Below are 18746 nucleotides of genomic sequence, written 5' to 3' on the forward strand. Positions count from 1 at the left end.
TATATATATATACTATTTCTCATTTAGATAAATACCCGATAGGGGTATTCTTGTAATACCACAATGTATCTTTTTCTTTTTTTCTTTTTTCTCTTTTTCCCTTTTTCCCTTTTCTTTTTTCTTTATTTTTTCCTTTTTGTAAAGACCACAAGGGGGCCCCACACTTGTAGTCGTTGGGGCTCCTACGGTCAGATTTCTGACCGTTGGGGCTCCCAACGACTACAAGGGAGCCCTCCTTGTGGTTCCTTTTAGTGCTTCCCTCCTCTATAAATAGAGGAGGTCTTCCCCTCTTAAATGTATGGGTTTTTACACCCTTCTCTTCCCTTCTTCAATAAATCCAACTTATGACTTTAAGTCATTTTCTATATTTGTGAGTTTTTGTGTGTGCACATTTGGTGTTTGTGTTCTTGGCTTTTGTAGTCACTCTTAAGGAGTGACTTTTGCTCTATTGGTGCTTCCGCCTCTTTTCATTACACTTGGGGGCTCCCAAAGGGGACGTTGGAGAGCCCCCAACGGTCACATTTGTGACCGTTGGGGGCTCCCAACGTCACTTTTGGGAGGCCCCCAATGTGGTACGAAACCCAAAAATATAAAAAACAAAAAATAAAAATAAAACAAAAATTACAATGCATATTCCAATTGGAATATACGTAAAATGCTAATTTACAAGAATACCCTTGAGGGTATTTTAGGAAGATAAAATATATATATTTATATATATATAAATAGAGATATGTATACATATATATATGTATACGTATATTTATATATATATATAAATATATATATGTACATTTAAGGATCAACATATTTTAACACAGTGTAGATCACGAATCCGTCTTGACCCAAAGGTAAGGCCAAAATAGGAGCAGTCGTAAGACGTTCCTTCAACATCTGAAAACTGCTCTCGCACTTGCCGTCCCACACGAACCTAGCTTCTTTCTTTAAGAGCTTCGTTATGGGTAGAGAGATCTTAGAAAAATCCTGGATAAATCTCCGGTAATACCCTGCTAATTCAAGAAAACTCTTGATGTCACGAACATTCCTCGGCTGCTGCCAATTGAGTACAACCTCCACCTTCGTTGGATCCACGAACACACCTTCCTTGGAGATGACATGCCCCAAAAACATGATCTCCTCGAGCCAAAACTCGCACTTGGAGTACTTAGCGAACAAACGCTCATTTCGCAAGGTTTCGAGAATAACTTTCAAGTGCTTCTGCCCAGCTGGCTGAATACACTAGGATGTTGTCGATGAACACGATCACGAAGGTGTCCAAGAAGGGTTTGAACATCCTGTTCATGAGGTCCATGAAGGCTGCATGAGCATTAGTGAGTCCGAAAGGTATGACCGTAAATTCGTAATGCCTATATCTGGTCCGGAAGGCCGTCTTGGAGATATCATCTCTGAGCTGATGGTACTCAGATCTAAGGTCGATCTTTGAAAAGATCTTGGTCCTCTGCAATTGGTCGAACAGATCCTCGATGCGTGGCAATGAGTACTTATTCTTTATTGTTGTCTGGTTGAGCATTCAATAGTCGATGCACAACCACAATGATCTATCATTTTTCACGAACAAGATAGAAGCTCCCCAAGACGAGACGCTAGGGCGAATGAATCCCTGATCCATCAACTCCTGCAACTGCTTCTTGAGCTTTGTTGGCGCCATCCGATATGGAGCCTTTGAAATTGGCGCAGTACTCGACAGCAACTCGATGCTGAACTGCACCTCACGCAGTGGAGGAAGTCCTGGCAGCTCCTCTTGGAAGACGTTTGGAAAATCTCGAACCACCTCCAAGTCCTCGATTGGGACTCGTATCGGCTCGGACTGGATGACACTGACCAAGGAGTGCATCCCTTCCTCAGGTAACTGCACATTTAGCGATAAAATCAGCTTGCTCGCCCTAACGAGTTTCACGATCTTGAATTCCACCTTGGGCATTCCTAGTGGAGATAAAACAATCTTGCTATCTTGGCATGATACTTGTGCAGTCAATCTATGCCTAGGATGACGTCAAATTCCGTCATATCTAGCAGGATAGCACAAGCCGATAAATGCCAATCTGCCAAGACTACGTCCAACTCTGGTACGTAGGCCGCACAAATGGTGTTTTTCTCAATCGGGTTATACACTTCAAGGGTATTATGCAAGGGTTTTACAGGTATGTGCAAAAACTCAGTAAAATTTATCGAAATAAAAGAGTGTGTGGCACCACATTAAAAAAGCACAAAGGGCGCTTGGTTAGCGACAAAAAGGGTACCTTGCACTAGGTCTTCCTTGGTCAATTGCTCGACCGAGGCAGTGTAGACCCGTCCCAACGCCTTCTTCTGACCGCTCGACTGCGGTTGCGGCAACTGATGCTGCTGTTGCGATGGTCGAGGGAGCAGAGGTGCTCTGCTGTTCTGCCTGAGGTCATCAACCGGCTTTTTGCAACATTCGCGGAGGTAGTGACCCATCTTGCCATAATACATGCATCTGCCTGTCTCGAGTGGGCACGCTTGCCCAAGGTGAGATCTTCGGCATCTGGAGCATACATTGCCAGCCTGCTGCCTGGCTAGAGGGTTGCCCTAAGGCCGTTGACGCTTGGAAAGAGGAAACTGTTTCTTTCCTCCTTCGATCTTTATGGGAAAGAACGACCGTTTGCCTGGGCCGCTGGATGGTGTCTTCGGCTCACCACCCACAACGGATGACTTCTTGCTCTATGCACTCTTAGAGTGCTCCCAGGCTTCACTCAGGAGGGTGGCGGTAGCAACTGCTGCAGAGACAGTCGAAGGCATACTAGTTAGAACCCGATACATGAGCCCCTCATTCAGCCCTCGAATAAACTTTTTTGCCCTCTCGTGATCATCCGCGAATAGGTTGGGGCAATAGGGTTTTAAAATCTAGAATTTGGCGATGTAATCCGTCAAACTCGAATTACCCTAGTTGAGCTCCAAGAACTCTGCATTCTTCTTCTTCCTCACATGAGGTGAGAAGTAGTTCTCCAAGAAAGCTTTTCTGAAAGCTTCCCAAGCAATTGGTGAAATTCCCGAAAACTGCATACCCCGAGCCATGTTCCACCAGTTGCTGGCATTATCCTTCAGCCTGAAGGTCCCGTATAACGTCTTCTTATCGTCGGGGACTGACAAGACCTCAAACACTCTTTCCACCTCCTTCACCTAGTTCTCGGCCATATCTGGGTCGGGCCTACCGGCAAAGGTCGGGGGGTCCAGCTTCAAAAATTTCTCTTAGGTCATTGCGGTATGCTGGCTAGGTTCAGGAAAGGGCGTTTGATCCCTTTGGGAACGAATCTGGTCTCACACAGCCTCTGCTAGGGTACTTAGGGAATTCATCATGAATTCCCGATGTTCTGACCATTTGTTAGCAGAATCTTCGTTCGAGTTACTTACCATCATTGAAGTAAACAAGGGATACCAAAGATCAGAAATTTCAGGAAGCTCGAGATAAAAGCCAAAACATCTTTACTATTCATACGTAACATGAGTAGTTTACAAAAACCCAGCAATGTTGGTATATAAGCAGAATGTGTCAAGCCACTTAGCTTAACAATGCAAAATACAACTACAAAGCAAGAGAAATTGTATACTCACAGTGCGTTGTGGATGCTCAATGGTCAAGAATCCTTGCTTCCCTTAGCTCTGATACCAATCTGTAACACCCCAAAATTTCAAACTTGCGAACCTTTTAGAAAACAGGCAAGAGACTAAAAAAAATCTTTTTCCTTCAGAGTTTGTTTATGAAATCAGCGAAAGACTATTCTTTTGTTAAATTCAGAAAGGCAAGCTGACAACTTTGGGCACGTTAGCTAAAACAACCAAAACTCACAATCCATGTTACTTGCAAAACACTTGGAAAAGCCACTTTCATTTAAAGAAGTTTCCAAATAGTACAAAATTCGGATATCACAAGGAAATTCGTTACAAAACCCAAAAATGTGCAGGACGCGAGCTAAGAGCAGGAAAAAAGAAATCTTGAAGTCATCTTGCCATCGCGTCATCACCCGTGGTGTACCTAATCATCACTTGTACTCATAGAATGTGTTAGTTTCGCAAAAAACTAGTAGGTGCACAAAAGAGACTACAGAAAACTAAATTAAGCACATTTAATTCAGCATACTAAGCAGTTTAAAGTAGATATGCAGTTAAACCGGTAAGCAATTCAAAACAAGTAAGCAGTTCAAAGCAGGTAAGCAATATAATTGTCAAAACGCAGCATGACGATTCATTTGATCGTAAGCTGTGAACTACCACGCAACAAGCAAGTCTTATGACCCATCAACCAGTGTGAACAGACTTTATATTTCGATATTACTGGCCTGCGGGTACCCACAGGCAAATCGTAAAAACAACTGAGACTAGTTCGGGCGTCTGTTATTCTATGTATTTTCAATAACCTGAATAGCTAGTTGAGTCCGCTCCTAAGGGGACGGCTTTAGCCGAGAGAGGATTCCCTAAAGGCAAGTACTTGGCAACGGATGCATCAAACTTCTGCAGAAGTCTATGGGATCTACCACCTAGGATAATGTCTGGTAGTCCCTTCCCCTAACTCCAATGACTGGGGAGGCCGAATCTTTGGGGTGGTTGTTAACAACTTGTCCATTGGAGTTTTGTACCGATCCATTCTCTCCCTTGACAAAAACACAAGGGCGAATGAGTGCGTCAGGGGTAAATTAACTGACGACTCATTCTATATGCTTTGGTCTTTTGACCAAATGAGCATCTAACCTGTGAAGGCGATCCCATTTTTATGTGCTTACAACATTGTGCATTTAGCACTGTTCGAGGTCGCACGACCATCTCATCCGATCATTGCAGTACTAGCGTGTAGTGCTTGATTATAAGTACTCTAGAATGAAAGGGGTATAGCTCCTCAATAGGAGCCTCAACAGAAGTGTTTCGCAGAGATGTAATGTTTCTCAAACTTTACTTTTGACATTATTTATCTTTTGAAACAGCCAACAACTTTTGCCAACATTTGGCATGCGATTTTCTAGAATCTCACCCGCTATCGGGGTATCTACATGCCTCGTATGACTCGATAGACGAGATACGGGTTTCTCAACAGAACTCCCCGCTAAGAAGTTCGCTCAAGCCTCAATTCGGGGTTATTCAAGATATATCGAATTGACGAACAAAACCAGCCAAAACACATTCTTCCAAATACTTCGATTTGGGCAGTCTTTGATGCTTTTGCGCAGCTCCTTAAATTCTCGAGTCTACGTTGCAGGACTGCTCACTCGAAAAGCCAAGATCCCTGTTAGGGATCCCTCTCCTTAGACGAGGATGTATCGTTAAGCTCTCGACTCAACTCTTGTCGCAAGAGGGAGAGCGGTAAATGCCTTTTGCATCCTCCACGAGGATGCTTTTATAGCACATGCAAAGAGCGAAAACCTGAGCATCATCTGCAATGGCAAGGCAGTCACGAAACATGTGCAAAAGCAAGAGCCTGGGCGCAAAGCGCGACGACAAGGGAAAGACATGACAGAAATTAAAGGACAAGGATCACGAAACCGCGTTCTTGAGTTAAATGCGTACTCATAAATATATATATATATATATATATGCATATATATTGATTTAATTATCCTTTTTAGTTAATTGAATTCAATTCAATTTTCCAAGTCCTTCGTGCAATCTTCTCCTACCTTGGGGAGTTGCGAGCTTATTGGAGTCTACGGGTGTAAGCGATTGACGGCTCGGGCCGCGGAGCACGAGCGAGATCCATCGTACGAGCTGCAAAAGCAACGATCTTAACAAGCTAATACCAAAAATAGAAGGTTGGGGGCATTGCCGCTGACCTAACGTGAATGAAGCAGAGGCAGGGGCATCGTGCCCTTGCGCACTTGCTATAAGCGCAAGAAGTAGGGGCAAGGGCTGCGAGCCCATGCTAACCTGCTGTCGGCAAACTACGAGGAGGCAGGGGGTTGCACCCCTGCCCTTAGAATGCGAGGGTAGGCAGAGCTGCGCCCCTGCCTGACAAAGTAGAAGAGAGGCAGGGGCAAAGCCTTTGCCTGTCAACAACGAAGGGGAGGCAGGGGGCTTCGTCTCTGTTTGTCAAGCATGCAAGGAGGCAGGGACTTGTCCCCTACCTGATGCCGGGGGAGAGGAAGGGGTTTTTGCCCCTGCCAGCAGAAAAGCAAAGAGGCAGGGGCCCCGTTAGCCACAAAGGGAGAGGCAAGGGGCTTCACCCCTGTCTGCCGAATACGCAAAGAGGCAGGGGCCTGACCCTTGCCTGACGAACACGCGAACAGGCAGGGAGCGAAGCCCCTGCCTGACACCAGAGAAGAGGGAGCAGGGAGGGGGATCGACCCCTCCCCTGAATAACGGCGATGTAGGGAGGGGCTCGACCCCCTCCCCTGCCGTAACAGAGAGCAACGAGGGGCTCGAGCCCCTCCCCTGCCGTAACAAAGAGCAACGAGGGGCTCGACCCCTCCCTTGTCCGCAGGGAGCACAGTGAGGGCTCGGCCCCTCCCCTGCCAAAAGGAGATGCAGGGCGGGTGCTCGACCCCTCCCCGGCCAAATACGGCACGCAGGGAGGGGCCCGACCCCTCCCCTGCAAACAGATGCATTGAGAGGGGGCTGAGCCCCTCCCTCGCAAAACACATCACAGAGAGGGGGCTCTGCCCCTCCCCTGTGATTTAGGGCAGCAAGGAGGGGGCTTTGCCCCTCCCTTGCGATTGAGGGAGGCAGGGAGGTGGCTCAGCCCCTCCCTATGCAAACAGAGAAGTGAGGGAGAGCGAGACGAAAAAAAAGGAGAAGAAGAATGAGGGTGCGTACCTGGAGGTCGCCGGTGGGAGCTCGTCGGAGGGGGTCGCCGGTGGCAGTGAGGTTGTCAGCGCGAAGTAAAAGGGGAGAGGTGTACAGAGAGACGAGAGAGCGAGAACCAGAGAGCAGAGGGGAAGGAGGTTTCGAGAAACCTCCCCCCTTTGCCTCGTTGTCTTTAAAAGGCACGAGGGAGGCAGTGCCTCCATTGGGTCCGGGTCTGGATCCGACCCAAATCCAAGTTTTTTTTCGGGTTTTTACATGATGTGATTCAAATTATGGCTTAATTGGATGCGAATTGGGCTGGAGATCCGAATGAATGAAAGTTTGTTTCAGGATATTGTGTTTTTCTTGGGTAAAATTTAATTTCATAGAGCAACATGCAAAGAGATGTAGCGTGGTCTACTATAGAGGCGAAATATCGGTCCATGGCAGCAACTATAGCAAAGGTCATATGGATACAACATCTATTAAGTGAGCTTTGGGAAGTGAGTCTCAAATCAATTCTCTATTGTAACGACCAGAGTGCAATCAAAATTGCACAAAATCCTATTCAGCATGGAAGGACAAACCACATTCAGATTGATCATCATTTTATTAGACAAAGGATAAAGGACCTTGAGTTAGAAGCTAGGTACATTAGTACCAGCGATCAAATTGCGGACCTTTTTACAAAAGGACTCACTAAAGAGAGGTTTTGGTTTCTGAAGAGCAAGTTGAATATGGTTCAAAACCATGTTCAACTTGAGGGAGGGTGTTAAGGCGTGTGGAATGGATCATTAGGATCCAAGATGTACACGTGGGCTGTTATGTTTTAAGTTGTAAAATTCCTTAACATATTTACCCTTTCATTGTAATATTGTTGTAATCCCTAATGAGGGGCATATGTGTCCAATGTAAAAGTATAAGAAGTTATAAAACAAGAGGGCACAATTTTCAATGTGTGCAGCCTCTATTCTTTGAAGAAAAGCTCCCCTCTTCTCTCAAGTCCTCTTTCTCTCTTGGATGATTGAGTTAGGGTTCTATTCACATTGATATCCTAATTTTTACACCCCAACTACAATTCAATTGCTGCACAAAAACAACCACAACAAATCAAGAAGCAAATAGGAAGAGTATAGCCAAAAACCCATCCACCTATATTCACACCAGCCACTCAAGACCAATAACTACATATCTACAACCACAACGAGGCTAACAACACCAAATATCATATACAAATGTCACATCCACTACATCAACCAGATAACCAGCCAAAAACCTCACTCAGATATATGCAACATAGTTTTAAATATCAAACCCAAAAGATACTACTGCCTGAGATCATCATATACCCAAAGACAGTCCCAAACTGATTACCGCCAGGTATAGACACTTCAAGAACATGATGGAACTTCTTCAAAATCTCAAATCTCATCCAAAGAAGGATTTCAAAGTATTCCTAATTCAAAAGCAATCTGGATTGATGCAACCCAAGCACTTAAAAACCAAGAATCGGATCAGAATCTCAAGTTCTTTGAAATATGATATCAACTCATGTCAAACAGAGAAAATCTTGGAAAATCCACAATAATTCCAATACTTCACCAAATTGAATGAAGTTTGATTCATAAATCATCTGAAATCAAACCTCATCAACCCCAAGTCAAAATCAATCAAATCTGAGATGTCCATACAGCTTGTTCCTTCTATGGCTAACATCAGCTCAGCAGGCACCTTGAGAACAATGAAGCTCGGTATTCCCTCCACGACGCACAAACACCTCATTGCACAAATTTTGCTCTGATACCATATAGATGATCAGAAAACCATGGATGAATGCAAGATGAAACACAATGGGAAAAATGAGAATTGCTTCATTACCACAAAATGAAAAGAGATTACAACGTATAGGGGTTGACTCCATTTGGCTACACCACTAATACAAATATGGGCCAGAATAGTGCTCTTACTTTGACTGCCACACATGAAAAACTAAAGTACAAAACTACCCTTGCACATACACAACAATACATAAGTGGGTATTACCCACACCAGTGATACATAATATTACATTCCTCAACGGTTATCAACATCCACATGAATTATATAGTACTATCGCTAGCACTGCTGTACAGATGTAGGACCAAAACTCTCAAAGATTACTCAATCTGTGTTCCTCAAGCATGGCACATGCTAAAATTGTTGGTATCATAAGCACTCCTAATCATAAAACTAAAAGTAAATATAATTATTCATGTCTACAAAATTGAAAACAATAAGATCAAATAATAGATAAAAGATAAAAGGTTTCATGGCCAAATAATTTGTAGCAGGAGTGGACAAACGTATTCTACCATTAGGCAGAATATTGGTAGCCTGAATTCAAAACATTTAGGTGGGCTAGAGGAAAAATTAGAAAAGCTTTTCAAGAGCATATATAGACTTCTTTACTTTCAACGAAACACTATTATCTATAGACAAAAGGTGCACAACTTGATATTCTTGATGTGGATGTCCAATTGTATCACACTTTGACGATTCACAATTTGTTATTTGGATCATCCAGTAAGCTTTGCACAATAAATGCCAGGATCAATTGCAAATTTTTGTTTTTCTTTAGTTGAAAACAGATACGTTCCTGTGTTAATTTTGGAAACTGTGACTATTTAAGTCCCTAAGCTAGTAGATTATTTAAGATGAAACTCTAATAGATTTTTATAGTCCCTAAGCTAGTGAATTATTTAAAAAGAAACTCTAATAGATTTTTATAATAAATATTATTCTTTTCATGATATTGGAGTTTTTTTTTTAAGATCCATGGTGATCTTTAAAGTTCTATCCTTCTCACTTATTTGCTTTTTTTAATTTCTTTAATGAAGATAAGCTTCTAATATAAATTCTATGTAGAAACTCTCTTAAATTTCCATTTAAACACAGAAAGGATAAACGTGATGAAGAATGAACTTAGGATTTGATCTTTGGCTATCTCCTTTGAAGCATTGAGAGAATTACTCTATATTCTGTACACAGTTGTTAAATTTTCAAAAGAAATGCTAGAAATTACTGGAAACTAGGGTTATATTCTGGTTGCATGCCTTTGAAATAATATGGACTAGTGGGATAAATTATCTTAGAGTCCATAGTCAAGTAATTTGTAAATCGGTTTGCTGTGTCATTCTTCAATTTATTAAAGGTGAAAAATTGACAGCAGCATTCTTCTTTTGGACAGTGAAGGTGCAGGTGGTGGTCATGCCCCAGATATAATCAAAGTCTGTGGACTTAAAAATGTCTTGCCATCGTCAACAAATCCTACACGGCCATTTACTTCAAATACCATTGATGAACACCTTGACATGCTGGTGACTCATTTTTATTCCCTGTCTTGGATTTAACGTTACTCTACCTCTTTAAATATTATTTGCTATGATTTGTCCAGATGGTCTGTCATCACCTTGATAAAAATATTCCCGAAGATGTAGCATTTGCTGAATCACGAATACGAGCCGAGACAATTGCTGCCGAAGATATTTTGCATGACATTGGAGCTATCAGTATTATTTCCTCTGATTCACAGGCTATGGGTCGTATTGGAGAGGTTTGAAAACTAGTTTTGAATCGTTAGTTATTTTTTAACTTTTTTTATCTTATTCAACATCTATTGACTGAGTCAACAAGACAGACGTTGGGAGGTCCAATGGCTCTATTTAGAGTTGTTGGACACTCCTAACGACTCTCTTGTAGTCTCTCATGTTGTGTATATATAGGGGTTGAAACCCCTCTCAAATTCAATGCTTTTTGCATTATTCCACTATCAATAAAATATTATTTTTTATTATTGTGTTAACCACCTTGGGTGGATTTGGTGTGTGAGCTCATTTTGTGCCTTGTGTATGTTCTTTTGCTGCTTTGGCGCTTTGTTGATTTGGTGAACATCTTCGGAGGACCTTGTTTCCATTCAGCATCAACTCCAAAATCCGTAGTTGACTCCCCACCAAAATGTTCAAAAGAACCTCTCACAGGAAAGTGAATAGACCGCGTCTTTCCACTATCATCTATTTGCCAGTTCTTGTTCCTGAGACTCTCTCTAATGGATTGAGTTGCCAAACCTCCACTCTTCCTTTTCAATGCAGAGCAGGTTTGCTTCATATGCCCCATTTCTTTTCAAAAATGGCTTCTCATACCACTCATGTCACCTTTGGATGCTCGTAACATAGTAATCCTCCCATCACTGAGTCTACTATTTTGACAAACAAATGCACGAGAGCCATCCAACTTTGATGGGTTAAGCTGAATTAATTTTTCCTTCTCTGTCACAACCACAACCTCCAACTACAAATAAAAAAGCCTGCACGCAATAGAAAACACAGCACAACTAGTAAGATATCACCTACTTGAAGATGCTCTATACAATGAAACTAAAACACAACACCCACACTATGTTACCGATCATAACGAAACCAAAGAACACCACACGCACTATGTTGCCAATACTACCAACGCACACCGGCACACATGTATTCAGCTAATATGAAGAATATCAACAAAAACACCTCAAGTGCCTCATAATATCCTTCATAACCAGTCAACAGATGTCGCAGGCCTTAAACTACAAAACACAACATCAACAAAGTATTTTCACAACCCAAACTTGATTCCGATATCAAAACTCAACTACCGCCTCTTGATATACTCTAACAGATTCTTTAAAACCCAATCAAAACATCAAAACTCTGACCAAGAATGCTATCAACAGCCTTCTAACACAAAAATGACCTAAATGATGCAAATCTAGGGCATTGAAAACCCCTGATGAGATCAATACCAACCAATTTTTCAAATCCGAACACTATTCACATCACTATTCAAAAAATCAGAAAAAAAAAACATATAAAATGGTTACTATAAAATCTAGGGGATTAGGGCACATCTCCCCCAACACCTGCCCCTTTCCCCCAACACCTCCCCCTTTTCCTCTTCCACAGAGGCACTCCCTTACCCCTCCTCTCTTCCGACGGACGGCGGCGACTCTCCCTGACCCCTTCTCTCCTCCTCCGGTGATTGCAAGGTCTCTCTCTCTCTCTCTCTCTCTCTCTCTCTCTCTCTCTCTCTCCTCTTCTTCCTTCCTCATCCTCCCCTTGTTGCCTCAAGTGCCGAATCCAGCCCTACTGGGCTGGATTTGGCTCTGTCGAACCCATGGTCTGGGTTGGGCTCCCAGCCTTGGCTTTGTCAAACCCAACCCTTATGGGTTCAGTTATTTTTTATTGATGAAGAATAGTATTTGTAGATTGTTAATTTGATTTATTGCATTCATGATGAATTGATGATATGATAATTGCTTTTTATTTCATTAGTGTTACTGTTAACTATTAAAAATTATATATATATATATATTATATAATATATAATATATATATACCCTCCCGCACCCATGTTTTTTTAAAGTGTCGCATCACCGCACCCGTGCTCGTACCCGCACCCTCACCCTCACTTGTACCTATATGACATAGGTTGACATCTATTCATCTCCCATCTTTCTTCTCTCATTTTCATCTTCTCTATTGTATGAATCTTGAGGCAAGGCTTCACACATACAACATGAATTCCCTAATTCTTCCAGCCAACCAAAGGAAACCCCAAAAGTACCTTCAAGAGTTATACGAGTGGGAGACAAGAAGGAAGAGGAAGGTGAGACTAAGGCCAAAGCAAGCCTACTAAATTTGTTAAATAAGTGAATGATGCCCTAGAATCTGGAGTGGTGACTGTCTCACTCACACCACCGTCACTAGTAGAGGATGTTAAACCTCTAAATTTCTTCTTCAAGCTAGGACATAAATTTCATATGTATGAGTTCTTTACAGTAGCTGCACATATGGTGCTTATTTATTTTTATCTATATATATATATATATTATTTATAATGATGTAATAGGTAATACCCTCTAGGTGTATTTTCATCATTTTACAACATTGTAATAGGTTGTGCCCATTAGGGGTACTTTAGTTCTTTTACTTTATTTTGTTCTTTTTGTCTTTTTCTGTTTTTATGGGGACTATTTGGTCAATGACCAAATTTGACCAAATAGAGTTGGGTTCTTTTTAGATTAGTCAACATAAAGTTGACTAGTCAATAAAGCTATTAGAACAGTCCAACAACTATATTTATAGTTGTTGGAACAGTCCAACAACTCTGTTTGAGACTACCTCTTGTGTATAAATAGGGGTGAACCCCCCTCTTGTTTCTCTAATGCTCTTCTAAAGCATTCTCACTTTGTGAGTATATTATAAATAAAATATTATTTATTTTATTCTTGCTTTTGTGCTTTAAAGCATGGTATTGCCCTTAATGACTAATTGTATTGTCTATGTTGGCACCTTGTATTATCCCATGATGGACTTGTGCACGTGCACATTGTGTCTGCCTTATCATAAGCCCTTTGTGGTTCTTGCTTTTGTTTTTCTGCATATTTCGTAACATTGTAACAAAGCGAGGGATTCTTGATCTTGGTATCTTGTTCGAGTTTGTGCTTTAAAAGAAAAGTTTGGATTGATATATGCCTTGGACTCGAGGCTCTCGTATTTTGGTATGTATCTCTTGTTTAATTAAAAAAAGGTATTTATAATATATATTTCCTTTCTTTTCTTTTTAAAATTTGTTGAAAATATTATGGTTATTTGTTGGGTATGTAAAATGTTTTCTGAATCAATTGGAATTAGAGTTTTGTAAAATGTCTTTTAATAAAATATTATTTAATGGCTCTTATATTTGTTTCTTTTGACATTAACCCATAAGTAGTCTATTCTTAAGCTCCTTATGGTAGGTTTCTATGTTATTATTATTTTTAATACAAAAAATATATAATTTTATGATCACATGTACATATATATATATATATATATATATATATAGGGTTTCTTGGACACCATTATGATTATTGGTGACTTTACGCACGTGTCAAAGCATGTTCTTTGTATATTTGGTGCTTTCATTGAGATGTGAAATTCTCGTATGTTTTATATCTTGAGTCATCATGATTTTAAGTTTATTACTCATGCCATGAATGTTTTGTATGCTCTCATGAGATTGCTCTATCGGCATATCATCTTCATATTTATGTGTTGTGGACTGTAATGAAGTATGCAAAAAGGTAAAGAATGCTAAAAAGCATTCATAATGTCCCATAATGGACTAATACACAAAAGGAACAATAGCCAAGTCCACTATGGGACAATACATACACAAGCTTTAAAGAAAGCACAAGCTAAAATATAAAGTCTCTTTATTGAGAGAAATAGAGAGAGAGAGATAGAGCACTAAGGCTCCAATACATTAAGAATACAAAGGAGTTTACTCCTATTTATACACCCCAAAAGGGGTCTCAAAAGGAGAGCCAAAAGGGGCTCCCATAGAGTCGTTGGGAGCCCCCAACAGTCACAAATGTGACCGTTGGGGGCCCCAACGACTCTATGTGGGGCCCCTTTTTGGGTTGGATTTGAGACAAAAAATAAAAAGAAAAAAAAAGTAAAAAACAAAATAAAAAAGAAATAGTTGTTTGCTAAAACAACTATGTAAAAAGATGATAATACCATGGTTGCCAGTTGAGGAAGCGGGAAGCGATACGGGAAGCGGGAGCGGGAAGAGAGGCACTTTCAAAATTTTAGGAAGCGGGGAAGCGTGGGACCACTTAGGACCGATTCGGGAAGCGTCTCGGAAGCGACCTAGGAAGCGTCTCGGAAGCGAGGGGGAAGCGAAAAAAATAAAAATAAAAAATACAAAAAATTGAAAAAACAGGGGAAGCGTGATGGGAAGCGCGCTTCCCATTAAAGGGAAGCGCGTCCCCCATTAAAGGGAAGCGTGCTTCCCAAAAAAGGGGGACGCTTCCCCCCACGCTTCGGAAGCGCGACGTTTCGCGCTTCCGAAGCGTGCTTCCCCTTTTAGCTAGGCGCTTCCGGTAACCCTGGATAATACCCCTATCGGGTATTATACATATATACATATACATATATACATACATACATATATATATATAGAGAGAGAGACAAATATATATGTATATATGTATAGTTACATATATTTTAACACCTCCCTCAAACTTTACAGGGAGATGACCGAAAATTTGCCAAGAAGAAACGTGAAGCGGGGAGCAGGAAGCGCTTTAGTGAAAAAATCCGCTAACTGATATTCTGATGTGACATATGGCAAAGTAACTGTTCCGCGTAGGTACTCATCATGAACATAGTGGCAGTCCATTTCTATATGTTTGGTGCGCTCATGGAAGGTGTGATTACTGGCAATGTAAATGGTACTTTTGTTGTCGCAACATAGCTTTGAAGCACCTGTAATGTCAACCCCCATATCTTTGAGAATGCTTCGAAGCCAAACAAGTTTCATTGTAATAGTTGTCATAGCTCGGTATTCAGCTTCAATAGAGGATAGTGAGACTTTTTGTTGCTTCTTGCATCTCCAAGCAATTAAGTAATCTCCTAAAAAGGCACAGAAGCCAGTAATTGAGATTCTATCATTAAGATTACCTCCCCAATCTGTATCAGTATAAACAAGTAAATCTAAAGAAGAAGATGATGATAGAAATAACCCTTTAGTTATGGTGTTTTTAATGTATCGAATGACCCAGAGCATGACACTCATGTGCACAGTTGTAGGAGCATGCTGAAACTGGCTAGCAGAGTGAACAACATGAGCGATGTCTAGTCTGGTGATCGTCAGATATGTGAGAGATTCGATGAGTGCTCTGTAGGGTGTAGGATCTTCTAGAAGGACCCCATCCTCCAACCTTAATTTTGCGTTAATTACTTCTGGAGTCTCCACCTTTTTATCATCTGAAATGCCAGACTTAGTACATATATCTACAAGTTTCATTTGTGATAGAATATATCCTCGGGGAGAATATGCAACTTCAATGCCAAGAAAATATCTAAGAAAACCTAAATCAGACATGTCAAAGCTATCTTTTAGCATATTTTTAACATTAACTATACTATCTTGATCATTTTCGGTGATAATCATGTCTTCAACATAAAGTAATAATATAATAATCTTAGTACCTACACTTTTCACAAAAAGAGCAGTGTCAGTATAACAGGAACAAAATCTTAATTTAATCATGATATCACTAAATCGATCATACCAAGCCTTTGGGGCTTGCTTAAGACCATACAAAGCCTTTAAAAGTTTAAAGAGTTTGACCCTGTCCAACGGTAACTCCGGGTGGTGGATCCATATATACTTCTTCATTGAGGTTTCCATTTAGAAAAGCATTTTTCACATCAAGTTGATATATAGGTCATTTTTTGATTGATGCGACAACTATGAAGGTTCTAACACTTGTCATTCTGGCTACAGGAGCGAATGTTTCTTCGTAGTCAATTTCATATTCTTGCGAATATCCCTTAGCCACTAATCTGGCCTTATACCTTTCTAAGGATCCATCGCTTTTGGTTTTAACCTTAAAGACCCATCGACTTCCAATAGGTTTTTTATGTGAAGGTAGTTTGACTATTTCCCAAGTATTAGCCTTTTGTAAGGCATCTAGTTCTACTTTCATGGCTTCAACCCAATGTGATATGGTTTTGGCTTGATTATAATAAGCAGGTTCATAATATGAATGTAGTGTTATTAGACAAGCTCAATAATTAGGTGCTAGAGACTCATATGACACAAACCTATTGGGTGAAATTGATTCTCTAGAAGATCTCCTAACAAGGGGTTCCTCTAAAGTTTCAGTAAGTTGAGAAAATTTCTCAAGGCACTAATAGGCCTTTTTTGGTCTCTTTGGGTATAAACATTAATATTGTCATTACTGATATCACCATTATATGGTGATATGTCAATATTGGATACATCACAAGTATCCTCTACATTTTCCGAATGATTCATAGAGTCATCACATATATCATCTATAAGATTATGTAAAAATATGTAATCAATTTCATTTGTATTTCTTAGGTTTTCAAATCCATTCTCTTCTTCCAAAAAGGTTATATCTTTTGAAACATATAATTTATTATTTTCGAAATCAAAACATCTATAGCCTTTTTTATTTTCCCCATAGCCCCAAAAGACACATTCAATCGTCTTTGGAGATAACCTATCTCTCTTATATAAGAGGACAAAACATTTACAACCAAAGATGCGAAGGCGATTGTAGTCGGGGGAGAATTTGAAAAGTTTTTCATATGGAGAGACATTCTTTAGTTTAGAAAAAGGCATTCTATTGATTAAATATGTTGAGGTCAAGACGACTTTAGCCCAATTTTTTTTTAGAATGTTTTTAGCGATAAGCAATGTTCTAGTGGTTTCTATAATATGTCTACGTTTTCTTTCCGCTAGTCCATTTTGTTGTGGAGTTCTAGGGCACGATTTTTTATGACGAATTCTATTTTGTTTTAAATAATTTTGAAATTCGGTAGACAAATATTCTCCACCGGAATCGGATCTAAGAGTGAATATATTACTTTGAAATTGATTTTGTATTTTCATATGAAATTCTTTAAAAAATGAGAATACTTGGGATTTATGACTAAGAAAATAAATTCAAACATATCTAGTGAAGTCATCGATGAAAGTGACATAGTAAGAGTAACCACCTTTAGACATGATCGGAGATGGACCCCAAACATTCGAGTACACCAATTCAAAAGGTCTTGTATAAAAAAAGGTTCTAGTTGGAAATGGAATAGACTTCATTTTTCCAAAAATGCAATCTTTGCAATTAATGTCTTTTTTCTTACAAAATTTGGATCCAAATGGAAAAAAATACATTTTAGAATAACTTGGATGTCCAAGTCTTTTATGCCAAGTTTCAATGCTTTTATCTTGAACATAAGTACAAAAAAAAAATTGTATGAAGGTTTAGATGATCCATATAATAGAGGTCCCCCTTCCTATGGCCTTGCCCAATCCGCTTCCCGGATTGGAGATGTAACGACCCCAACTCCTAACTTTGAAAAATGCAGAATAAATTTTTTTTTTTTTCTAAGAGTCGCGGAAAACTTCCCAGAGACCTGGGGTCCCTACAGTTCCAATTTCAGTTGGATAACCATACACCACAAAGCAACTTACATTTATCAATCATAATCAATCCACTGAATTCTTTTATTAATGAATCAATAAGAGTAATATGTTCCATGTCAAAAATGAAATATCAAATTGCAGAAAATCAGAAGAAATAAAAGAAAATAACAGTAGAGCCACTCTGTCCGTAAGTGAAGTCGTCTGAAACAAATGTGACCCTCGTATCCCTCAGAAGCGAGTCGACTTCACTGATCACCTGTGCCTGGGAAAAACCAATAAAATAAGAGGGTCAGAAATCCGAAGAATTCTGCGTACAGGTTTCCCTAATGAATCAAATAAGAAAAAGAGCATAAATAAGATCCATGTAATATTTTGAGGAATACGATTATACTCAATTCCTAAGTCCATTAACCATTCATGCATAATTAAACATGCAACATTTAACAGGAGGGAACACAAAATATGTAACATTGATCACAACTTAATCAATAAGGCAATTAAATGCAAAAGAGCTCAACATCATACTGATCAACATAAACAACCAAGTGAACAGGTAAACATGCATGAACTAATGCATAGCAAGAATATGCATGATTTATGTGCAATGCATGAACCATTTATTATTTTCCATTTAAGTTTTCCTCTTTCCATATGCATGTCCTATTAAATGCACACAATCCTTAAGTTCCTGTTTTTAATTACAGTGGCCCGCGGATACACCAAACGGGTACAATCCCCGAGGTCAAGTAGGGTTCCCGGGGTAGCTTCACACACAATTTGTATTTTATTACCGGGTTCCAAACTTAGCCCTCGACCGATATCAGGAAACAGCACCATCAATCGGAACCTTGGAAAACAGCATCCAAAGTCGGGGACACTATAGAAAACAACATCCACTGGCGCCACTTTCTTGGTATACCAAAACAAACTCACAGCTGTGACTAACACACCACTCCCGGGTAAAGTGGCGGACT

General features: G+C 40.1%; 1 protein-coding gene across 1 annotated transcript in view; it reads left to right on the forward strand.

Annotated features, from left to right (window-relative positions):
- Nucleotides 1–18746, forward strand: part of URE (urease) — a 181110-nt gene that overhangs the window by 144568 nt on the left and 17796 nt on the right. The window contains exons 13-14 of the mRNA XM_090001615.1: nucleotides 9974–10103; nucleotides 10181–10339. Coding sequence (XP_089857741.1) covers nucleotides 9974–10103; nucleotides 10181–10339 — 289 coding nt within the window. The remainder of the gene's footprint in view (nucleotides 1–9973; nucleotides 10104–10180; nucleotides 10340–18746) is intronic.

This window comes from Nuphar pumila, chromosome 3, assembly GCF_984573655.1.
Source record: "Nuphar pumila chromosome 3, dmNupPumi1.hap1.1, whole genome shotgun sequence".
NCBI lineage: Eukaryota > Viridiplantae > Streptophyta > Magnoliopsida > Nymphaeales > Nymphaeaceae > Nuphar > Nuphar pumila.